This window comes from Eulemur rufifrons, chromosome 17 (genome assembly GCF_041146395.1).
Source record: "Eulemur rufifrons isolate Redbay chromosome 17, OSU_ERuf_1, whole genome shotgun sequence".
NCBI lineage: Eukaryota > Metazoa > Chordata > Mammalia > Primates > Lemuridae > Eulemur > Eulemur rufifrons.
Window position 1 is genome coordinate 34,377,277 of NC_090999.1, and position 25,824 is coordinate 34,403,100.

Below are 25,824 nucleotides of genomic sequence, written 5' to 3' on the forward strand. Positions count from 1 at the left end.
GTCTTATGGGGGGGGGCAGGAAAGAGGGAGATGCCCCCCCCAGTCACTTATCACCAGCCCATCGGTGATTTCACAGAGGCCCAGATTCCAGCCAGAATACCCAGCCAGGAGGGCTCTGCATCAGTTCACTTTCATTGCTTATGTTACAACCACAAAAAGCTCCAGGAAGAAACTGTTGTAATTTTACCTAAAATGTCCTTTTTCATGCTTCTGAATATGATTGTCTCTGATATCTCTCCAATATAATGAGGAAAATGTTCTATCTCTTATAAGGAAAGGCTTGTAAGAACCCTGTCTTCCCAAATTAGCCCCCAGATTCTGTGTACTCATCAAGGCGCTGGAGAATGCATGTCAGATCTCCTGGAAGAATCTCCAGCCCCCCTGCCTGCAGGGCTAGAAGGTCCACAGCTCGGGGAGGGAAACCTCCAAATGTAGACCTACCTGGCAAAGGCTCAGTGGGCATCCGCACTTGGTATGGGCCATTTGCCTAGGAACAAAATTACGATTTATGATGAAAGTCTAAGGCTAGAGAATACGGGTACCGTAGGACACAAAAGGCAAAAGTACGTTGGGGTAAGTGTTCTAATCTTCCTTGTTGAAGTGAGACTGATGACTAGACAGTTAATGGGAACGTTCCTTCTGAAAGCTCAGAGCATATTCCCCACATCTTCCCCACAGCTCTGCGAAATAGCCTCCCCTGTCCCCTCCTTATTACACAGATGGCAATGCCTGTCTCCGACTGCCTTGCTCTCAGGAGACTAGGGTTCCAGTCCTGCTCTGGACTAGCCCTGTCACTGCCTGGATCTGAGACCATTTTGTCACTCTAAAATGTTATCCAGCTTTCCTGCTCCACAATCTAATTTGCCGTCAGAGCAGGTCAGATGGGAATTCATTCTACATGGAAACTTCAAATTATGTTCCTTTCTTCTAACCTATAAACCTTGTCTTTACCCTTCTCCGGCCCAACCACTCCTTTCCCTTCCCTCGCCCAAACGATTTCTCCATCACCGCCTCCTTGATTAGTTGAGAATGTTTCTTCCAACTCCCTGTATGTTTCCGTAGAAGCAGAACAGTTGTTTTCAATTACATTCCAAAGCATAGGAGAGAATTTCTGAGAGCAGCTTCCTAGTTTTCAATTGACTGTGGCAATAACAGCCTCAGAGAAGAAAACTCTTTCCAGGAAGAATGCAAGCCTTACTTACTCAGAAAGCAATCTGAGTCTTCTTTTTCCATTGCATGCACACACATACGCGTGCACACACACGCATTATTGGGGGCTTTCCTGTGCCCATTCGGAGGAGTTGCTCAGCAAAGCCCTCTTTCTAGAAGCAGAGCCATGAGGGGGTGGGATGGAGGAGCTACAAGATGGACTTCTGGCTTCCAGACCTGGGAGGAAACCCAAGAGAAGCAGAAGAGGCCCAGGTCTTTCACTACTGCAGAGTGTGTGAAATGCAGGCCCAACTGGGTCCCTCACAGTGTATAAAACTCTAAGCTGCTCCTTCATCTGTAACATAAGAAGAAACTTGGGACAGCTTAGAGTGGGAAAAAGGGGACAGTGGCAGTGTGATGAAGGGGAAAGAACGTGGTGGTTCAAGCCAGGCAAGCGGGCTTCCCGGCTGGCTCAGCCACAAACCAGCTGTCGGTCCTGTGCTGGACACCTTCCAGTGCACCCCCAGCTCCACTGTCCCCTCCAGACTGCTGTCTGCGCTGGGAAGCTGCTCTCTGTAGACCGAATCAAGAGCAAGCTGGTCCTATGGCTTCTGCTGGGTTCAGGCGACGGAAGCCACAGGTAGGAGATGAGAAGGCGGCAGGAGGGTGACATGGGAGTATTTGCTTCCCCAGCTCCCTCCCTCCCGCTCTCTAAGGTTGGCTGCCCTGTCTACTGAAGGCCACAGCTCCCATCAGGTGGCTCTGGCCACACAGCCACTCTCTCCAAGTTCCAGGAGCCAATCCTTCCTTTCATCCTTTCTGAGAGAGGGATAATAATGGCTCCTGGCCATTGCTAGCCCTCGTGTTCAAGATTGCGTTTTTCAGGGTTATGATAGCCACTGTGGTGGAAAAATTGGTGGGGATCCAACTAGAGTGTGTATTTTAGATAGGGGTGTTATGACAATGGTATTTTCTTAGTTTCTTAGAGAGAGGGCTTTGCTGAGCAACTCCTCCTAATGGGCACAGGAAAGCCCCCGATAATTAGTTTCTTAGTTTCACAGATGCATAAGATGTTAATGTTAAAAGAAGCTGGGTGAGAGTAGGTACATGGGAACTCTCTGTACTATCTCTGCAACTTTTTTGTGAATCTAAATAAAAAAAAAAAAAAAAAAAAGGGCTACCGAGAAGTTCATTGAGTGTCCAGGAGCACTGGAGAAGCAGTCTCGATGGCTACAGAACTGGGAACTCACACTGCAGAACTGGTCCAGCGAAGACTCCATGGCCACCACAGGGCACAGACATTGCAGGCTTCACCACCACCAACACTGGGCACCATTCTCTGTCACTGTTGCCTTTGGAAACCAGATGTAGCTTTCTGCTACTGCCACTGGTCACCAGAATAGACTGTGGACAGCCCCTGCTTCTTCCCACTGCTGGCTTCTGATTTAGGCAAAATGTTTGCACATGAGCTACAGGGAGGCTAGAATGTAAGTACCTGGCATTTCAGTTTCTATCCTTGGATGTTGGTTCTACTTCATAAAGAAGGACATTTCTCAGATGTGGGAAGGTATACCAAATGCTCAGTAGTCAAAAAAAAAAAAAAAAAGGACAAATGTCCATTCTGGTGATTGAGATCACAGCTAACGGGAATGGTCAGATAGGGGCCTTTGGGAGAAGTAGAATGTACATAAAGCATTATTTTAGTAAAAGCAAATTTGAAATGAAATTCAGTAGCATCTAGCTCTCAACCCTGTAGGAGAGGTAAGATTCCGATAAAGAGAAATGCATCATTCTCATGTAAGCCTTATGCTGAACAAGCAGGGCAGAGAGTAAGCAGAAAACGACTTAATTCTGTCTCCCACTGCCCTTTCAGCCAGCTCTGCGGGGCCACACCTACTGTTTTCATCAGGGACAGGGGAAGCCCTCAAGAATTTTCTGGTCACTCTTGCCTTAATACATATGGTTCTAGGGTCACATCAAGCCATAAATCACAACTTCAGATTAGCATTAAAAATTCCAACCTCATGTAATAGTCAAAATTTCAAATTTGTTTTTTAAGTTGAGGCTTCTCTCCCTCCTATAATTTGGGCCTGAAGACAAGGAAGGAAAGAGGCTCTCTTCCCTCAGACTTGACCTTCCTCCTTTGGTTAAACACAGTTTCAACCCCTTCAGGGTGGAAGCACAGTGAGGCTGAGTAGGTCAGGGGAGCAGAAGTTTCTCCTTGACTGGTACTGCCAGTTTTAGAATTTGTGATCTCTGTTTTTGTAGATGTTTAAAGCTTTCTCGTGAGCTCTAACATAGTTCTTCAGGGATTTAGGAGATCTCTCATCTGCAGTTACCTTGGTGGGCAAGTGCAACTCTTCTCTGGCTGGTCACTTCTTTCGTGCTCATCCCCTAGAAATCCAGCTGTCCCTAGCTTCTCTCTGCTTAGGTCTTAGGTCTCTGTCCCCCGCTAGCCCACCCTTTTGGGCAGGACCTAAGATGACCACATGCCAGCTTGCCTTGTGGATTCACATCTGGTCTAAAGGAAGCATTCATGTATTCACTCACTGGCCTGTAGACCCCAGAAGAGTTGGCCTCTGTCATGAGTTCTTCTTCATTACACCACCATGAAGCAACTAGTCAGTCTGTCTCTCACCGTTTAGATTATTCTGTGTTCCTCAGATGCAGGGGACGTACATTAAGCTCTCCATGTAGGCTCCTTGAAGCCCCTTTTCCTAAGCTTAAGTTACAGTGTATTACCATCCTTCCCCTTGAGGGCAGAGGACGAGTAGTACTCAGGCAAAAGAACAATTCTCTTTAAAATTCTTCTTCGCTGGTTTCTAATTCCTGATTCTTTTCAAGCCAAACTGTGGATGAGGGGTTTAAGAGTCATCTAGCCTATTTTCTATCATTTCTTTTGGAAATACCGCATCATGGTGAAGCCCTTTACTTTGAACTGTGACATCTATCATCTTGCTATTTCAGCTGAATCTTCCATATTAACATCCTGTGATGCTTGGATATGCTATCCTCAAAGCAAGCAAAGCTTGTACCTTCCCTCCTGGTTCTCCCAACTTGCTAGAACAAATGACTTTTAACTCTCATCTGGGGTGGGCTGTGGTTGGGGCAGGAGCAGACACAGCCACCTGCATATGGCCAACTCCTCTAGCAGGTCTGCTCAAACACCAGTTACCTTTCCAAATGTGATCTGTGCACTAAACCAAGACGAAATATCTCAGCTTCCTCTTTATAGATTCAAACACTTTAAGTGGCCAAATCCATTCTATTTCTGTTCCACAATAAAAGCAACCTTCCTATATAAAGTCTTTGATGTCCGTTCAACACACATTCTTCTGCTTGAGCTCATGCCCCTGAAGTGAGACATTTATAGCAAGAGTGCTAACATAGTGGAAAAAACCTCAAAAATACTAGCAAACCAAATACAGTAACATATAAAAAGATTATACACCATGACCAAGTCAGATTGATTGGTTTAATATCCAAAAATCAATTAATGTAATATGTCAACAGAAGAAAGGACAAAAAACACAGGATCATCTCAATAGATGCAGAAAAAGCATTTGACCAAACTCAACACCCATTATGATAAAAAAAAAAAATACTCAACAAACTAGGAATGGAAGGGGACTGCCTCGATCTGACAAAAAGGCATCTATGAAAAACCTACAGCTAGTAATATACTTAATGAAGAGGGAAAGAAATCTTTCTCTGTAAGATGAACAAGACAAGGATGTCACTCTCACCACTGCTATTCAACATTGTACTGAGGGTTCTAGCAAAGGTAATTAGGCAAAAAAATGAAATAAAGTGCATCCAGACTAGAAAGAAAGAAATGAAAGTATCTTTATTTGCTGGGAAAATGATCTTCTATGTACAAAATTCTAAGGAATCCACCAGGAAACAATTAAAACTAATAAAATATTTCAACAAAGTGGCAGGTTACAAGATTGATATACAGGTTGAGTATCCCTTATCCAAAATCCTCAGGACCAGACGTGTTTTGGATTTCAGATTTGTCCAGATTTTGGAATATTTGTATATACATATCAGCTGAGCATCCCTAATCTGAAAATCTGAAATGCTCTGATGAGCATTTCCTTTGAGCACTGATGCTCAAAAAGTTTTGCATTTTGAAGCATTTCAAATTATGGATGCTCAACTTGTATAAAAATCAGTTGTATTTCTGTAAACTATAAATAAACTAAAATTAAATTAAGAAAACAATTCCAACTGCTTCTCAGCCTTCTGGCTAAGATCAAGTGTAAAACAATTCCATTTACCATAGTATCAAACAGAATAAAACACTTAGGAATAAATTTAATCAAGGAAGTGCAACATTTGTACATTGAAAATGACAAAACATAGTTGAAAGAAATTAAAGACCTGAATAAATGGAAAGACATTCTATGTTCTTGGAAAAGAAGATTTAATATTATTAAGTCCCCAAATGTATCTACAGATTCAATGCAATCTAAAACAAAATCTCTGCTGTCTTCTTTGCAGAAATTGACAAGCTGATTCTAAAGTTCATATGGAATTAAAGAAACTCAGAATAGCCAAAACTAATCTTGAAAATGAAGAACAAAGTTGGAGAACTCACACTTCCTGATTTCAAAACTTATAGTAATCAAGACAGGATGGTACTGGCATAAGGCCAGACATGGGTATCAATGGAATAGAATTGAGAGTATAGAAATAATCCCTCACATTTATGATGAATTTCTTTTTTGACAAGGTCATAAAGACAATTAAATGGGAAAAGAATATTTTTTCTAACAAGTGGTGCTGAGACAATAAGATATCCATATACAATAAAATGAAATTGTACCTCTGCCTCACACTATGTATGCCATATATAAAAATCAACTCAAAATAGATTGAAGATCTAGTTGTAAGAGATAAAACTATAAAACTCTTAGAAGAAACCATGAGCATAAATCTTCATGACTTTTGATTAGGAAATAGTTTCTTAAATACAGCACCAAAAGTACAAGCAACAAAAATAGATAAGTTGAACATTATCAAAATTAAAAACTTCTGTGCTTCAAAGGATACCATCAAGAAAGTTAGAGGACAACCCACAGAAGGAAGAAAATGTTTGTGTATTATTTATCTGACAAGGGTTAGTATCCAGAATATATAAATAACACCTATAACTCAATAACAAAAAGACAACCCAATTTTTTTAAATGGCCAAAGGATCTGAATAGACAGTTCTTCAAAGATATACAAATAATCAGTAAGTATTATACATGAGAAGATGTGGAATATCATTAGGTACCAGGGAAATTCAAAACCACATTACTTCACACCCACTGGGTTGGGTAAAATAAAAAAGACAAATAATAGTATTGATGAGGATGTAGAGAAATTGGACCCTTATACTCTGCTGGTGGGAATACAAAATGTGGCAGCCACTTTGGAAAACAGTCTGGCAGTTGCTCAGGTGGTTAAACATGACATTACCAAGTGAACCAGCAATTCCATTCCTAGGCATAAGAGAAATAAAAACATGTATTCACACAAAAACATGTACATAACATGAATATATTCATACATTATTCATAATAAAAAAAATGGAAAAACACAAATGTCCATTAACTGATGAATAGATCAATAAAATGTGGTATATCCATACAATGAAATATTATTCAGCCATAAAAAGGAACTGCTACATACTACATTACACTATCTGAAAGAAGGCAATTGCAAAAGACTATGTATGATTCTATATACAGTCATGAGTCACTCAAGGACTGGCTACGTTGTGAGAAATGAGTCATTAGGTGATTTCATTATTGTGCAAACATCATAGAATGCAAACCTAGGTAGCATAGCCTACTACTAACCTAGGCTATATGGCATAGCCTGTTGCTCCCAGGCTATAGACCTATACAGCATTTGACTGTACTGAATACTGCAGGCAACTGTAACGCAAAGGGAAGTATTTGCAATAGAAAACTTTCAGCTTCATTATAATCTCATAGGACCACCATCGTTATGCAGTGCATGACTGTATACGAAATGTTGAGAACAGGCAAATCTATAGAAGCAAATATTAGATTAGTATTTTCCCAGAGCTGCAGGAATTGGGAGTAAATGGAAAGTGACTGCTAATGGGTGCGTGGGTACAAGGGTTCTTTGAGGGTGATGAAAATGTTCTAAAACTGATTGTGCTGATGGTTGCACAACCCTGAAAATACTAAAAAGTATTGAACCGTATACCTTAACTGAGTGAATATCATGGTACATAAATATCTCAATAAATCTATTATTTTTTAAAAAGAGAGGTTATATTGTCTTTGCAGAGGCATGAGCCATGGTGAAATGAAATACATGCAAAGGAACCTTTCTAAAATATTACATAATGTAGTAAATCTTGGTCGTTAAAAAGTTGTGGTAAAAGGGCTATTGTTTCTGGGACCCAATATGACCAGCAGAGAAGCTGCAATGAAGAGTGAGGGGATGTTCAGCTAGAAGGTGGTTTGGTGAAAGTCACCTCCTCAGCGTGGTTCTAGAAAAGAGCCTTGGGCCAGAGTCTCCCACAAGCACAAGGCCTCCTGGCTCCCAACAGCAGAGTCTCAGCAGACCGGAGCTACAGCAGGTAAGAGGTCCTGCAGGCAGGAGGTCCTGGAGGCAAGTGACCCAGATCTAACTGTGTGCCTAAGGGTCACAGAAGAACCAGAAGGCAATGGACCCCCCGGTACAGGGTCTGTAATCCTAGGGTACACAATACAGGGAGAATGTGAACTATTGTCTTAGCCTGGGTTTCCTCAAAAGCAAAGACTCCTCTGTGAAGTGGGAGCAGGAGTGAGGGACAGGGATGAAAAAACAAGGAAGGAAAAGCGTTCATTCCCAAAGCACTGTGTTCAGTCTTCAGGATGTTCTGAAAAGCCTTATAGAATGCATTTAAGAACTGTGCACCTGAGGGATGCATTTACCCACAGGCTTCACTCTTCCCCTGGACTAGGGCTGTTCCAGGGGGCGATAACTCTCCCCACTTCTAGGGTGTGCAAGCCCAAGTTCTCACAAGCATGCTGTGGAGACAGAGGAGCCCCAGGATAGGAAGTGCAAGGCACAATACACGCTCATTTATAGCTGCAAACACGCTTGGAACTGGTAGCCATGGCTGTAGGTAGAGTAAGAAGCAAAGATGAGAGAATTTGAGACAGTGCATAAGAGGTATCTGATACACCCATCAATGAAATTCAGTAAGGACTAAGAGCCAGCTGCATAATTTGTGGGGCCCAGTGAAAAATGAAAATGTGGAGCCTCTTGTTAAAAAATTAATAGTATTTCAAGATGGTAACAGCAGAGCATTAAACCAAGTCCAAGGCCCTTCTGAGGACAGGCCTGTGTGACTGCACAGGTTGCATGCCCACGGAATTGGTATCGTCTGGGCTTTCCAGTGGCAAATTTACCTGCTGCTCCCACTTTTCTCCTACTACAAGTGCACACACGCACCAGGGTCTGCCAACCACATCCTCCTAAGGAGCACCGGCATGGAGGAGCTTGAGTTCCCCTCTGCCTGGCTTCTGCCTCTGCTCTGACCTATGCACCCATAGGCACAGCCTCCGGGGTGGTTTCCTGATCCTGCTGGTGTGTGCTGAGGTGTTCCCAGGCCAAAGTCAAATCTGGGCAAAGGAGAGAATTTTTCATAAAGGGCTGTTTTTTCCCCCCATAAAGTAAGATTCATTTAAAAATGAAATTATGATGATGGTTGGTAGTGCTTTTTGTTTTGTTAAGGATATTAAATTTTTTTAAAAAGTAGCAGACCTTTGTCAGTCCTGGAACTGAAATGGATCTTGCCAATCCATGGATGCCTGAGAACTACTGGGTTGGGAGGAGGGAAGGGCAAGTAAGGGTTCCAGATCCAGGGGGCTGGTGGATGTGCAGATTTGATCCCTGCATGGACAAGAAGGGAGTGGTTGATCTCTGAGCGTGAGCCTGCCCCCTGCAAGTGTTCCTGAAGTGTTCTTTCCTTCATCCATTTTCTTACAGGTCTCCATCAAAGGACTAAGAAGAAGGCCCTGCATGCCAGGTAGAGTTTGAGCATTTGGGAAGTTCCCTTCTTCAAACACTTCATCTATCCCTAAATCACCCATGTGAAATTCCTCTACCAGTAATACAGTGTTTTTGAAATAATAAGTGTACATCAGAGGTTAATTTCAGACTATGAGCCTCTGGTTCTTTTAAAGTACATTAAGTCCCTAGGTAAGAAAATTCTCTTGTAGCAGTTAGTATATTCTCTGATGCATTAAAAATGCTGCACAAACATTATTATGCTATTAGTATCAGGTGATTATATCACCAAATCCCAACAAAACCCAAACAGCTGGGTGCTAATACTATTATCCCCATTTTTTGGCTAGGGAAACTAAAGTTCACAGAAATCGAATAATTACTGAAAGTCACACTACTAGGCAGTAGGGAGCCAAGATCCAAAACAGACCTGGAGTCCATTATTCAACCACTCTGCCACGTCACTGGGCCCGGGGCACATCAAGGGACAGGGAGTGCACGGTTGGGTTGAGAAATGAGGAGGGTGGGAGACAGGACATAGTGAGCCATTCTTGTGCCATAGTCTAAGCCCACCACAGAGTATACCTTCTCTTAGGCAAAAATCTGTCACTCTTCTGATATTAACCTCTGATATGCACTTATTAATTCGTCAGTCATTTGTTAAGAATCAGTGAATTCGTTATGACAAATAGTTGAAATTATTCAGTTATAGCTCTGCATACAGGAGAAGCCATTTCAGACTGATTTTCAATTTCTAAAACTTCAATTTTCAACATTAAACAAAGCTTTGCCAAAATATTTTTTTCATACTTATTTGAGCCAGGACCAAATGGTAGGCATTGTTTCCTTTTAATTGAACCCATCTGCAAATCAGTAGAATCTTCCAGAGCCTCTGGAAGAAACCTTTCCAAACTCTCTATTAATTACTTGATTAATAACTGAGGTTTGGCATCTGGATCTCACACTGATGTTCTTGCACAAGCAGGCATGCTCATAAAACAACCACGTGAATTATTATTTTAAAATGTGCGTGTCTCCTTCCAATATGGACACCAATTTTGTGTTTGAAGTTACAAAATTAACAGGAAAAAGAGGAAGGGAAATCATATATTTTTGATTGGCCAGGCTGGTAATCCTAGCTCCAGAGATCTTATGGATGAAGCAAGGAAGAGGCCAACGTGCTCACTGAGCCAAGTGCGTCTGGCTTTTCCACAAAGTACAGGCATTCCCCTTGCCCAGTCGAGGGGGAGCAAAGCCCACTTACTGGATGCAGACACACTCCTTAGTCTGCCCCTGTGTGTGCAGACTCAAGCACACACTGCCAATCTACTCCTTCCAAGTGCCCAGATTAGAACAGGCAGAAGAACAATTTTGAGTTGGATAATGATCAAGCCAACTTTAGGTTAAGACTCTCATTCCTCCTCCTTTCTAAAACAAAAACACTTGAAAGAGGCTATATAACTCAGAAGTCCAGAAACATAGGAGGGAAGTGCTTTTGGAAGAAGAGTAGAGAAGTTTTCTTCAGCAACAGTTGTCCATGCCAGGGATGGCAGTCAACAGTTGTCCATGGCGTTAGATCCAAGGATCTAAGATGTGAGTAGGTGTCTCTAGGCCCAAATATGCTATGCTTCCATTTATTCTGTAGACTGTGAAATGTGTTTTCGCAAAGAGCAGTTAAAATTGGGTTGGGAGGGAGGTGTGACTTAGAGGAGCAGAAAAGAGAGGGAGTGAGAAAAGCATCTTTTCCATATGGAACTCATCGGAGGTATCAGACTTTTGGGGACACTTTGACCTCATCTTTACCTTTATAAATATCCTATCTCATTTTTTTTCTCCTGATGTGTTCCACCTATTATAAAAATCTTTCTCTAAGTAAGATAAGGAGAAACATAAAGAAATGAGTCTGCTGTCAAGTTTTGCTTGGGTTTTAATGTCCTCTTTTTGAAAATGTTCATGTGTACCATTAGCCAATCAGAGTTTCAATATGCTGTGGAATTTTCACCCTGTCATGCTGTTTTTAGAATATAGTTTTTACACAGACTTGCCAATAAGTTTGTTAATCCTTCACTTGGTATACAAGAAAACTCTTCATTATGGCTTAAACCAGGGTTTCTCAATCTCAGCACTACTGATATTTTGAGCCAGATAATTCTTTGTTGTGGAGGGCTGTTCTGTGCATTTTTGGATGTTTGGCAGCCTCCTTGGCCTCTTCCCATTAGTTGCAAGAAGCACTGTCCCCCAACCAGTTTTGAAAGCCAAAAATGTCTCCAGCCATTTCCAAATGTCCTCCAGGGAGGATATCTCCCCTCACAACTACCTCCCATCCCAACACAGCCCATCCCACCTCTACTAAAAAACATCAGCCTCTGGCTTTAAGAAAATCATTAAAACATGAAAAGGAAATATTTAATATTAGACACCAATTTGAAAGATCAAAATCCCAAGTATTTCAATACTTGAAGAATATTTCAATAGGCCCTATTCATTATCTATCTCATTGCTATGCCCCCATCCTTCCCTAATTACGTGGTATCTCTGAGTTGGTAGACTCCTCTCACAGCCCAAGGAGAGACAGATAGTCATGAGAATCCCATTTTCTTTTGGCAGTGGTTGGTCAAGGGATGGGAATCATGTTACCCAGTTCTAGACAATGAGACATAAAAGGGGAAAAAATGTTTGGGGAGGAACTCCTCTTACAAGATTATAAACATAATAATAAAACAAGAGTCTGTCCTTTATTTTGTTATCTTTCTCTTTCCTCCACTGTGATTTCTGCCTTTGAATGTGGTTGTGTGGTTTGGAGCTTCAGCAACCATCTTACAATCATAAGGAAGTAAATAGAAGAACAAAATGCTAACAGCTTGAGGAAGGTAGAGAAGAAAGAGCCAAAGAGCTTCAGTCCTGATGACATCCTTGAACTACTGAACCAGCCTTAGATTGCCCACCCCAGAATGTTCCTTAATGGAGATAATTCCACACTTTTTTTCCCTAAACCAATGCTTGGCAAACTAAGGTCTGTGGGCCAAATCCAAGAATTAAGAATTGTTTTTACATTTTAAAAGGTTGTTGAAACAAAACAAGAAGAATGTATGACAGAAACTATATGTGACCCACAAAGCCTAAAATATTGACTATGTGACTCTTTACAGAAAAGGGTTTCCAATCCCTGACCCAAGCCAACGATAGTGGATGTCTTGTGATTTGCAGCCCAAAGCATTCCTAATACTAGTACTGATATCTTCATTTTACAATTACAGAAGTTGAAGCTTGAGTTGGCCAGTGGTAGGCTCAACTGGACAATTCAAATACAAATTTGCCATTATTCCAATTCATTGTAAAGTTAAGCTAAATTGAGGCATCACAAAAGCATTTAACAAACTTTTCTGTCCAGTAGGGCTTCAAATAATATTTCTATTCTAGGATGATTTTACAAATCAGAAAAGACAAAGCCTCTTGATGAAACACAATGCATTCAGTGAATGCTATCAAAAGGGGCCAAAGTATCCCACTACCTGGAGCATCAAGGCACTTCCTACATTAGGAAATAAAACTTAGAGACTCCAAGGAGGAAAAGACATTACAGAAAAGCCCTACATAAACAAACTCATTGATTTGATAAATTACCTTTTCTACATGCTGAAATAGTTCTTGCACTCCCTGCTGACTCACTTAGAGTGAATCCTCAATGAAAAGTATTCGAAGCCTTCCTCCTTTAACTCTATGTCCCAAGTTAATACTGCTGTTTTCAGTGGGGCCAACATGTTCTGCAGCACCTTGATAAAGGGTTTAAATATTGACCAACTTATGTATACTGAGAAAGGTCAGGGAGAGGACACACAGAGCGCATTGGGAAAATGGGTGTCGTACAAAAGTTACAATAAACACCCACCAACGTGTAACCATGGGGCTGTGACTGAGAACTGCATCACTAGTGGGGCCAGTCTTTTCTCAGTTCATTCAGCTGATATTTCTTTGCCTTTATATCCCAGTGCCTATCCCAGTGCCCGGTACACAGTAGGTGATCAATGAAAAATGACAGCTCTCAGTCTACACCCAATACTGGTTGTGCTTCAGTGTTGGGTTGGTTTGTCGGCAGAGCTTGACCATGTCGGGATCCAGGTTCATCCACGTCTCCCAAGGAGCACATTTTTCCACCGGCTCAGACACAGGAGGTGCCATTGGCTCACATTGCAGGGTCCTGAAAAGACCGGTGGGAGGGCTGCTGGAGCTTTGTATAAGGGGTGTCACTGTGACAGTGGGAACGGTTGTGCTTCTTTCTGGCCTACGACCTGGGGCTGTGGGCTCTGGGTTGGCCTGGGGCTTGATAAGGGGTTTTGCTTTCTCTATCTTCCGGCCCAGCAGCCAGACACACAAGGCCACTGCGGCCACTATCAACAGGAAGATCACCGCAGCCAAAGGCAGGATGACCATCAGAGGGTAGCTGCTCTCCCTGGGCTGAGTGGGTGCTCCAGGGCTGGCTTTGGTGGCAGCTGGTGGCCAGATGACCTTGGTGGGAGAGACCTTGCCATCCACACTGGGCACTTCATCCCTGTGTTGTCCCCAGGGATCTGCTTCCTGCCATCTGGTCCGGGTCAGCTTCCCCAGAGTTTCTGTCCCTGTCATGGGTCCTGAGGAAACCACAGGTTTTTCCTGAGAGAGAACTGAGGTCACAAGGTTATCTCCAGTGACAAATAAAGGAACATCTGGTGTAAACATTTGCAAAAGTAAGGGGTCAGGTGGCACTATGGTGAAAGGGAGATAACCAACCGCAGGCTGTACACGGTCTGCCCTGAGCAAGAAAGTGAAGGAGTCGTTCAGCACATCCGTGCCTGTTAGATTGGCATGTGGGTCAAGCAGCAGCAGCCCTCGGTCAATGTCCCTCTGAGTGAACAGAGTAGCATCTTCCATCACAGTGCTGCGAGCCCCTCTCCACACTAGCCTTCCATGGACAGGGGGTTCTGTCACTTCAAATCTGGGATCACTGTTAGTCATATTAGCCAGCTCAGTAGCATCTAGGTCCTTTCTTCTCAGCTGATGAGCCACTCCGTTGGCAATTTTCAAGTCTGACATAACCCGCAGTAAAGGCTGCACTCTGATGTTCAGTGTTTGTCCTGTCAGGTTGCTTTCTGATGTAAACAGTGAGAATTGTAGCTGGTCTTTTGCAGCAGTGAGATTGGTCATGTGGTAAGAGAGTCTTCCTGAATCCAGATCCTCCTGTCCAAAGCTGGTGACCACCTGGTTTTCAATCAGTAGGTGCCCATGTTGGAGGGGCCATGTTATCTTGTAAGTGACATGGGGGCTCCTCCCATTCGTCATGGCTGACAGGTGAGCACTGGTGATGGGGACGGTTGTCTGGCCTTGTGGGAGAAGTAGGTCAGTGAGGTTCACAAGGGTGATGGAGACAGGAATGACATCCAGGTGGAAGAGCTTGTAGAGAGGGAGGTGCTCACCATCTGTCACACTAAAGTAAAACACTCCTGAAGATGGGCTTCCATCTTGTATGAACCACACCTGAAAGTCATCAATGTCGGCCTGTGTGAAATGGTGAACAGGTGTGTCTGGATGGTCAGCCATTGTCAAAAAGCCATTATTAGGATGACGGAGAATCACATATCTGATCTCATCTGGAGGACTGTCTAGATCTTCCACCTTCAGGTTTTCAGGTCCCACAGCCAATCTACTGCCCTGCAGAACTTTCAGGCGAAGTCCTTTTGTCTTTAATTCTGGAGCCTGGTCATTAACAGGAGAGATGGTGATATTAAACATCTCTTCAAGAAAGTCAGTTTCTGGTTTGGTGGTGGACTTGCTCTTTTGGTTTGGCCAAACTGCAAAGGTAAAATTATCAGCCAGTGATTCAGAGTCATCGTGGAAGTACGTGATTCCAAACTTATTGATTATATGCTGGGAGAAAAAGGGTTTTCCTTTGGTAATATTTCTTTCTCCAACCATAATGGTTCCATGGTGAGGAAGAGATATAACCTGGAACCAAATTTCATAGGAGGAGCGCTGAGATTTGGGCAATTTAAATAAGAGATTGGAAGCATCTAACTTAGATTGGTCAATTAGAACTTGGTCTCCCTCCTTGACAGCAGCACCTGTTCAAACATAAATATAAAGAACAAAGTGGCAATTCATTAGAACTTTCAGATGACAGTTGTAAAGCTCTTTCTCCCTCAAATTTATCTGTCCTAGTGGATTATTCAAAACACTTTGGTTCCTCAAGTACCTGAATTAGCATTTCTACCCAGAGCATATGAAAAAATTAAATTTTAAATAAACACACATATATACACACACAATTCAGTCAACATTTCAGGCAACTGAGCTTTAAAACCTTCAGATTCACTTATAAAATGTCAATGTCCAGACCTAACTTACCTACTACCACACTTTCTCTTGCCATGGAAACAGGTGCAGCTTTCAATACCCCTTTCCTTTCAAGAACTTACCCTAGTTTTCATTTTCATTTCCTATCAACAGTTTTCAGTCATGAGCACAGTGAAGTCCCCATTTGGAGGCACAAATAAAATTCTTTAAAGCTAAACTTCCATCCTTACCCCAACACAACTATTAAGCTCATGAGAAGGACAGAAGAAGCCTGGAAAAAGAGGACGTGTAAAGAAATAATACTTTTTTTTGTAATTGTCTAAGTTTTATTTCAAAAGTTGGTATCATGAAATTGACAATTAAAAACAGAAAGACTTATTTCCAAATTGTGCCTCCTTTAGTAATGATAGAAAAGGCACTAACCATGTCTCGGTGGCATTACCTGTATTTGCAAGCAGATGACTGTGCTGTCCAGGTTCACTGATTTCATAGGAAATAATAATATGAAACTCCTCGAGGCCTAGAGCTGCCGGTGGGGAAGAGGCCGTGAATGTAAAGAAGTCTTCCGTGGTCCAGTCTGTGTTCTCACGGTCCACGTGCTGGTATAGTATCAGCCCTTCGCTAACCTAGCCAGACAGTAAGAGTATTAGTCTCTGGCTTCAGGGATGATACCATGATTAACATGTATCCTCACTGGAGGAGATACACAATCTTTCAGGGTTCACTCTACTCATGCTCAAATTATTGCACACACTCATTTAAATGTAGAAACATTAAACACATGGTAACTTATTTTTCAGAACTAGAGGATTCTATTACACAAAAGATCCATTCATCAGGGAAAGAAAAGCACATTGATTTTGAGATGACTAATATCTAAGGCATTTGTGTTACAGAAAATTTCTAAGAAACCTCCACTTACCTGTCAGGCAGCTTCAACAATTATCAACTCGTAACCAGTCTTGTTTCATATATACTTTTCTGCCCAGCAGATGACTTTGAATCAAATTACAGACATCACACCATTTCATCTTGCTGATTTGAATGTTTGTCCCCTCCGAAACTAATGTTGAAACTTAATTCTTCCAATGTGGCAGTATTGAGAGGTGGGAGCTTTAAGAGATGATTGGCTCATGAGGGCTCTGCCCTAATGAACGAATTAATCCATTCATGGATTAATGAGTTATCATGGGAGTGAGACTGGTGGCTTTATAAGAAGGGGAAGAGAGACCCAGGTTAGCAAGCTCAGCCCCTCACCATGTGATGCCTTGTGCCGCCTTGGGACTCTACAGAGAGTCCCCACCAGCAAGAAGGCCCTCACCAGATGTGGCCCCTCCACCTTGGACTTCTCAGCCTTCATAACTGTAAGAAATAAATTCCTTTTCTTTATAAATTACCCAGTTTCAGATATTTTGTTATAAGCAACAGAAAATAGACTAAGACACATCTGTAAATGCTTTAGTAAGTATTGGTAAAAGATGACTCTTAAAAACGTAACTACAATACCACTGTCACATTTAAATATTATAAATAATCACTTAATAGTATAAAATACGCAATCAGTGCTCAAATTTCTCTGATGATCTAGTACATGTCTTTTTTCACATAGTTGCTTTGTTTGAGTTGGGATCCTAAGCATATACATTATATTTGTTTGATACTTCTCATAGACGTCTTTTTGTCTTATGAGTTTCCTTTCCTTTGATTTTTTTTTTCCTTGTGATTTATCTCTTGAAGAAATTGGGTAGTCTTCCAGAGTTTCCTATATTGTGGATTTTGCTGATTACATCCCTATGGTATTTAACATTTCCTCTCTTCTCTGTATTTCCTGTATACTAAAAGTTAAATCTAGACACAAAGTAAGAATCAGGTTCAATCTTACAGGTTGCATTATGCATTTCCTCTTGTATCTCATTGCAAAGCAAAATATTTGGTTGCCTTTCTTTTGGATATGCTAAGATTGGACTTGTCTGGACTAGTTGGAGGTGGTGCTAGGGTGAAGAGGTCCAGGCCACAGGGGCTAGAGCCTGGGAAGGTCTCTTCCCTCCAAGGAGCTTGCCCTGGGTCATATGTGCCCATTGCCCTCTCCCCCTGCAATCCTGCAGGTTTGCGAGCAAGGCTCAGCAGGCTTTGGGGAGGAGGAGGACCTGTTTTAAGGTTCCCCATCAGCCTGTCATCTAATAGTTTTAAACAGTCATTGATACTATTGCCTAAGTCCATTGTTGTTGCAGTGGCAAAACATTGATAACTCTTTCTTTTATCATTCCTTCTTCATTTATTATCTGCTAGTTTTTTATGAAGAAGAACTTCCTTTCATCAGCTATTTGATTACAATGAAGTACAGAAAAACAGGAGAAATGCTTGATTTTTTCCACTTACATATCAATTTTTAGATAGTGAGTTTGTCCTCTGGCTCTAACTGCCAAACATGATCATTGCATTGGTTTTGTTTGTGTGTTTGTTTTAGAATCATTATAAACCCATGGATTTTAACACATGATGTATTTCATTCCATTGTAGTTATTATTCTCACTGATGTTCCTATTGTCCCACCTTGCCTAAGGTATTTTTCCAGAATTTAATCAAAGTCCCCGATGCCTGTTAGCTGTCAATGTCCTTTCTAACTCAACTGATAAGGATGGGTTCTACTCAGAGTTTTGTTGTCCAGACACCATGTGAGTAGTCCTTCTTCAAACAACAGTGATTGAAAGTTTCAAAATTATAACCGCAGAAGGAATTGCTACAGATGAAATATTCAGTCCTCAATTTCTATGGGTCACGTCTTTTTCTGACCAGCTAATTATTATAATACTCTGAATTTACAGGTGGGTTTTGCCAAGGTATTCAAGTGTCCGGATCAAAGGTACCTAAAAGTGCCTAGGATAAACTATCACATAATTTACGGAGCTGTTGGGTCTACTTCATCAATCAATATTTGGAAATACTGTATTAACTAACAGAAGTTGCAGTCTCTGAACATGTATTACTCTGGCTAAATGCTGGTAGAGAGAATGTATCTTGAACCAGAGTTCTAGAAAGGCTTTTGATCTAGTGAGTTTCCATGGAAGATAAGCTCCCTGTCCCAGAAGGGCCAAAACTGTTGGTGAGAAGATTTTCCTTCCTTATGCCATTCAAGAATGAGGCAAAGAAATGCTGTCTTTTGGTGATTTAAAGTGGGAAGAAGAATATATCATCTCTAAACACTTCTTCATAAAGAAACAAGATTACTCAGAAGAAATTAGAGTTTCTCCAAAGATAGTAATTTCTGGTACTAACTAGTGACGCAATACCCTGCAGTTCCTGGGAATAAAGTCTGTTTTATTTAGTGATCCTACCACTTCTATTCCCAGATTAAGATTTATGATAAAAGATTAGTCATAAATGTATTTCTTCTCCCAGAAAGAGGTGACTGTGCCACCAGTTTTGGACCAGAGGATGGTTCCTATTTCTCTTGAGAGAGGTATAATATTACAAAGCAAAGAAGATCCAGTTTCCTAAGATTAAAAGTAACAAAGTCTATTAACTAGGAGAAAAGTTCTTCTTAGAAGCTTTGTTTAATCTTGTCCATTGGTCCTTTGGTATATAAATGAAAATTCGCTTCCCTGAAAAATATATAAGAAATTGTTAGAATAATCTAAGGATCTTCTGATGTCTCCAGTATGGAGAATGATTGCCCCAGGGAAGGAATGGTGCTCACAGATGGTCAGATGAAGGTCAGAAATCTTCTGAGGGAAGGGACTTGGGAAGAATCCTAAACACAGGTTTGTACATCAGGAGCCTAGGGGAGGAGAAGTTCCATTTCTGTTATTGATGGGTTCTATCTTTAAAAAGGCATCTCAAGAGTAGGAAACTAAGTCAGAATAACCAACTGACTTACTTTACAATGGAGAGTGAGAGAGAGAATTTAATTAGGTGCATCTTGAGTCTCTGGACTTTAAGACTGGATAGCAGGTTACCGAAAGTGCTGAGCTAGAAAAAAAAAGGGAGTCAAGGTGCCCAGGGAATGTCAACTTGCTGGCCATGCCCTGAAAGAGGTTTGCAGGTGAGAAGAGTCTTTAATGTTTAGAAGAGAGCTTTCACCTCTACTACTGCAAGAGCCAGGTTCTAAGGCCATCTGTGTGTTTGTGCATATTAGGAGAGGAACAAGAATGGGAGAATGAGACCAAAACTCCATGAGAAAAAGTGTGGGGTAAACCTGAGGAGAAAAGGGTCTAAGAGAGGGTTAGGAATTTTGTCACCTCCAATAGAAAGTGGCCTTAGAAGCAACTTCCAACAGCTCTGCATATTTGCACAGTATTAAATATGGACAGATAAGCCACTTAGCTGAATACCCGGCTCCACGATTAAGGGAAGGTGTGGGGGGTTGTTATTTCCTAAATTAAATCTGGGATTTAATTTAGCCCAGATATTTTCTCTTTTACAGATGGAGTCTTTCTGGAATGTCATTAAAAAAACCAATGTTGCAGAATTCCAACTAAGAAACGTTGCAGGAAAAGCAAAATGAGAAAAATCACCACTTGGCAATCACCACAGCAATAAATATTTCAGGCAAGAATCCTAAACCTAGTGGGCTAAAGTGTGATGAGAAACAGGAGATTTAAACAGTTCCAGAGAGTCTCCTCAGAAGATATTTATTAATTACGAAGGGAACAACAGCACCTTCATGGTGGAGAGACCTGAGAGGTAGCTCCTGACCAAATGACGACAGTAAACATCCTCCACCCCCAGGCTAAGTGGGCCTCCTGCCTGCCCACAGCAAGCTCTGAGAACCCGGCAGCTCTCCTGGGATTCCTGCCCCACAGGCACAACCTGAATCAATCTGATCATGGGGAAACATAGGATAAAACACCAGGTAAAACCAAACTGAGGGACATTCTACAGAGAACTGGCCTGTACCCTTCAAAAAATGGCAAGGGCATGAAAGGCAACATGACTGAGGAATGGCTCCAAATCAAAGCAGACGAAAGACACGGGACAGCTAAATGCTATGTTTTATGCTATGGGTATTTTTTCTTTTGCTAAAAAGAACGTTTAATGGAACAATTTGTGAAATCTGAATAAGGTCTATAAATTACATTAATATAACAGTATTGTAGCAATGTTAATTTCATGCTTTTGAAAATTATACTACTGTTATCATATGAGAGAACGGCCTTGTTTTTAGAAAAGGTACACTGAACTATCTAGAGGTAAAGGGGCATGTCAGCAACTGGCTCTCAAAATTTCCAAAGCACGTGTGTGTAAAGAGAAACAATAAATGCTAACATTTAGGGAATACAGCTGAAGAGTACATGGGAATTCTTTGTACTCTATTACAATTGTCCTATAAGGCTGAAGTTATTTTAAAATAGAAAGTTAAAAAATAATTTTAAAAAGTAAATCTCATGGTGTTTTACTACACCTGCTTCAAGAAGGAACCAATAATCCCTCTTATCTGATGGCTCAGTGTATGCAGAATGGGAGAAGCACTCTGAAATCAAGAAGTGGTTGTTTCCTATCCTGGTATGGGATCTGGGTAGTCCCTAGCCCACAACGGTTCATTAAAAGGATTTGTTCTGTAAAATTTAGATTCAGTCAGAAGGCCACACTCAAGGATCCAGAAGGTCACATGTGGCCCCACGGCCACAAGTTCCCTACCCCTGTCCCAACCCCACCCATACCACCATCACCCCCACCACCACTTGGTCCATTTTTCTGTGACTTTAACAAGGCTATAATCCTACCTCACCTATGAATGGGTGAATATTTAGTTCCAAATCCTAAAACTTCTCAGAGTATTGCTTTTATTTGAAGACACAATATTACTAATATAACATCCCTTGTGTTGGGTTGGCACAAGGAGGAAGGGGAACAGATGCTTTGTCTGGGTAGGGGGCTTCCACTGAGAGATAGATGACATTAGGAGATGCTTTGTCTACTTGGAGGAACAAATTGACTAGAAGGGGGGCTTCCAAGAAAGAACAGATGATGCGTCAAGGGGTCGCCAAGAACTGACCAACCAGAAAGAGACAGAAAGGCCACAAAGTGGAGATATGACCAAGGCCACAAATGAGGATCTCTGGAGCATGCATACAGGTAAGGTCACAGTACCCTCAAGTGACCTACTCTCATTAACACAGTAAAAATCACACCCACCAGCGCCATGACAGTTTACAAATACCATGGCAACCCCCAGAAATTGCCTTACAAGGTTAAAAATGGGGAGGATTTGCCATTCCAAGAATTCTCCACCTTGTTCCAAGAGAAACCATGAATATTCTACCCCACTACCCAATATAAAATTAGGGAATCGGAATAAAAGGGAAAATCTTGTTAAACTCAGAGTCTCCTCCACTCGTGGGGGTTGACCCACTGCTTCTCTGGAATGTATTGTCCTTTAATAAACGTTCGCACTTTTCTTGCTTGTATCTGCTTGGTCTGCTCATCTGCTCCATCGACCAGTAACCATTCTTCTGTACTAGGAACCAAGAACCAGGGAACACAGGGACCTGACATCTGGTCCCCACACCTGACACCTTGGATCTCTGAGATCTAAACTTCCTGGATCTCATATCCTTGATTTCTATCAAACCACAAATAAAAAAACATTTGTCAGATGCTAAAGAGAGATTTGATGCTAAGAAGGCCAGGGTCCCTGACTTTTCTGTGATGGGTTTAAGTTTACAGCTGAGAGGCTGCTGAGACACTCAGAGAAACTGGAAATTTAGGGAATACCTCCCTACCTGACCCACATCACAGAACTATTAATAGCTGGTAGCAGAGCTGGGACCAGAAGCCAGATCTCCAGGCTCATCAAAAAGAGCTCTTTCTCCTGTAGCAATTTACAGAGGCCTCTTTGCCTCCAACTGCTCTTCTTCTCCCAAGGAAAAAAAGTACACTTATTCCTATGAAAATGGAAGCCAAAGAGTATTGCAGATTTTGAACCTTGCATTGATCAGACCTAAATTCAAATATAAATGCTGCCAATTTTTAGCTCTGTGGCCTTGGTGTAAGTCATTTAATCTCTCTGAGCCTTCATTTCAAATATAGAATATATATTCAAACATAGAATAATACCTCACTTGTAGATACATATTTGACCTAATGGGTCTATTGGCATATCAGTGTTCACAAAAAAAAAAAAAAAAAAAAAAAAAAATGCAAGCCCTGGGGCATTTCTAGGTCTTTCAAGAAAGCATCTAAGTCTTCAATAACCAATTCCTTCCTGGGACATTAGGGTATTCTGGTGAAGACAGAAGGCTGTACTCATTTTTTATAGTGAATCATGGCATGCAAGTATTAAGTAATCAGAAAGTTCTAAAACATGACTAAGAAAATAAATATTTTCCCATAAAAATGAAAGAATTTATAGGCTGGAATCTTGGCATATATTCCAGAAGCTTACTTCCAGTTTCTCTGTAAATAAGTACTTGTTCACTATTCTATGTTAGGTATTTCAATAAATACTTGTTTACTGAACAAATAAACTACTTTAAAAGTGCTTTACAAAATCTAATTATAAAGTACATACATTTTTAATCATAAAGCAGTAGAAATAAGGCAATCCAGGATATCTTTTACCCATTTATTTAACAAAACACATAGACAATGCCTAACTTTTACCGAGCCCTAAATACAAATTCCAGTCACTTTATGAAGCACTTTATATAACTCATTTAATTTTATCTCAGGGGGTCTTATTATGCCCATTTGAACAATTAAAAAAAAAAACAAAAAACAAGGCTCAGAATATATAATAATTCGCCCATACACACGAAGTGGAAGAGTCCAGTTTTGAACCTAGTCCTGTGTGTTCCAGAGTTCATGTTTTTCCTACTACCGAAGAGCTTCATCTACAAAGTGGAAAACTCAACAAGACTCTAGGCAACAAAGAAATTCACAAGATCTGCTTTCCAACTCCAAGGAGCCTATTAATGTGGAAAGTCGGTTGCAAGTACGACTAAGGCAGACAAATGCCATTGTGGTCTGGCCTGGCTAGGACACGGTCACTATTGGCCAGAGCTTGACCACACTTGTAATGATTCAAGGGAATAGCTCATTCTATATATTGTATTTATTACAATGGCAAATTAAAGAAAGACTATATTCCCATTCTTCTGTACTACTGCCATGTTTGAGCAGACAGAGACTCAGATAAGACACTGGGGAAAACAGGGTGGCATTGAAGAAAAAGGAATTTTTCCTGAGGGAAATTCCTATTTGGGTCCCAGGGTGACTACCAGAGCCTGCTTGCTAAAGGCTAAGCTTTTTAAACCCCAATCCAGGCCGGGCGCGGTGGCTCACGCCTGTAATCCTAGCACTCTGGGAGGCCGAGGTGGGCGGATCGTTTGAGCTCAGGAGTTCGAGACCAGCCTGAGCAAGAGCGAGACCCCACCTCTACTAAAAATAGAAAGAAATTATATGGACAGCTAAAAATATATATAGAAAAAATTAGCCGGGCATGGTGGCGCATGCCTGTAGTCCCAGCTACTCGGGAGGCTGAGACAGGAGGATCGCTTGAGCTCAGGAGTTTGAGGTTGCTGTGAGCTAGGCTGATGCCACGGCACTCACTCTAGCCTGGGCAACAGAGTGAGACTCTGTCTAAAAAAAAAAAACAAAAAAAACCCCAATCCAGAGAGCAGAGGGTCACTATGAGTGCCTTTGGATGAAGCCAGGGATGAAGCAGGAGCTCAGACACACCATGCTTGGTGGAGTCAACCATGGCATGGAATCTGATGATTATGGAATGTCCTCAGTTCTACAAAAGTACACGTGGACAGGACTGAGGATAATGAGAATAGAATTGTCAAACTCGGCCAAAAGGCAAGGCTAAGAACACTCAGGATAGTATCTTTATTCTGAGGGTGTCTCTAAATATAGCTCCCTAATGAATCTGATAAGAAAACCAGAGCATGAGTCCTTTACACTGATCCTTTCCACAGTGGGACTTAAAAGTCAAACACAATTTTGAAATTCCCACTGGAAAAGAGAGTAACCAAATTATCTCTGGGTCAGCTGGGGGAAGGAGGAGGACAAGATGAAGACAGGGAATCTACTTGCTTGGTCTTCCACACATGATGGCTTTGCCCAAAGTTCAAGTCTCTGGATGGGACGTTGGCTAGAAGGAGCACAGGAAAGAGAACTGACCCCCAAAAAATCACTATCCTGAGCAGATATTCATGGGGAAAGAGACTACATAAAGCCAAACAATTCAAGAAGGTAAATTCACTTAGGTTCCACGAAGACTAATCAAAAAGTCCTAAGAGCTAACTTTCCAAAGACACCAAGATCCTGTGCTCTGAAGGATGAGCTCTGAGGAATGGCTCCTCTCTGTGCCCCTTCTCTTTTCTGCCAGGACTGACACCATTATAGCTGCACAGAGCAGCTGAGCACAGAGGGTTCAAGGTTCCCAGAAGAGATCAGAAGATGGGGGCAGCCCAAGGTGCCCAGGCTTAGAGAACACCCAGGTATCAGGCTAAATAAAGTGGGGCTGAGTTAAGTCCCAGGAGTGATTGCTCTTCGTGGGCATGGCTAGAAGAGGTATTTCAGAAAACCTAAGTTCCTAAATGGTGATACTTGGAAACCTCCAGCTAGAAATGGGCAGATGAAAACCTAGCCCATATAATTATCCGAGATTTGCGGCTGCCCTTCCATGACAGGTCAATCTCTTCAGAAACCAATTAGAAAAAAAGTCTTTTCAAGGATCCCAGCAATATATCCATCTACAGCCCTGCCTGGCAGAGAGGTCCAAATCCACATTTATATAGAAGTGAACATAGATTCTCATGGGCCTTATGTCATTATAAGTATATAGGCCTTTAATAAAACTACCAAATGAGATCATATAAAAGGTTATTATTAGGAAACTGCAGAAGGTAGCATGGGACATCTTGTTTTTGTTATATATGAATGCAGTAGGCTAAAAAGACCCCCAAATATACCAAGTCCTAATCTCTGGAACCTGTGAATGTTCTTCCCTTATGTGGCAAAGACTTTGCAGATGTGACTAAGTCAATGATTCTGAGATTGGAAGATCATCCTGCATTATGTGGGTGGACCCTAACTGCAGTCACATGAATCATTGTAAGAGAGAGGTAGCGGGAGACTTAGACAGAAGAGGATAAGGCAATGTGACCATAGAGGCAGAGACTGGAGTGATATGGCCACATGCCAAGTAATGCCTGCAGCCACTGGAAGCTGGAAGAAGCAAGGAAGGAATTCTCCCCCAGAGCCTTCAGAAGGTACACAGCACAGCTGACACCTTCATTCTGGCCCACTGAATGGAGTTCAGATTCTGGCTTCTGGAACTGTCAAGGAATAAATTTCTGTTGTTTAAAGCCACCA

At 41.7% G+C, this 25,824-nt stretch overlaps 1 protein-coding gene across 2 annotated transcripts in view; it reads right to left on the minus strand.

Annotated features, from left to right (window-relative positions):
• Positions 1–11,631: 11,631 nt before the first annotated feature.
• Positions 11,632–25,824, minus strand: part of LOC138398214 (chondroitin sulfate proteoglycan 4-like) — a 46,173-nt gene continuing 31,980 nt past the window's right edge. For both annotated transcript variants that reach the window (XM_069492494.1, XM_069492493.1), the window contains exons 7-8: positions 15,944–16,127; positions 11,632–15,269 (exon numbers count right to left, since the gene is read on the minus strand). In XM_069492494.1, the coding sequence (XP_069348595.1) occupies positions 13,222–15,269; positions 15,944–16,127 (2,232 nt within the window). In that variant the 3' untranslated portion in view covers positions 11,632–13,221. The remainder of the gene's footprint in view (positions 15,270–15,943; positions 16,128–25,824) is intronic.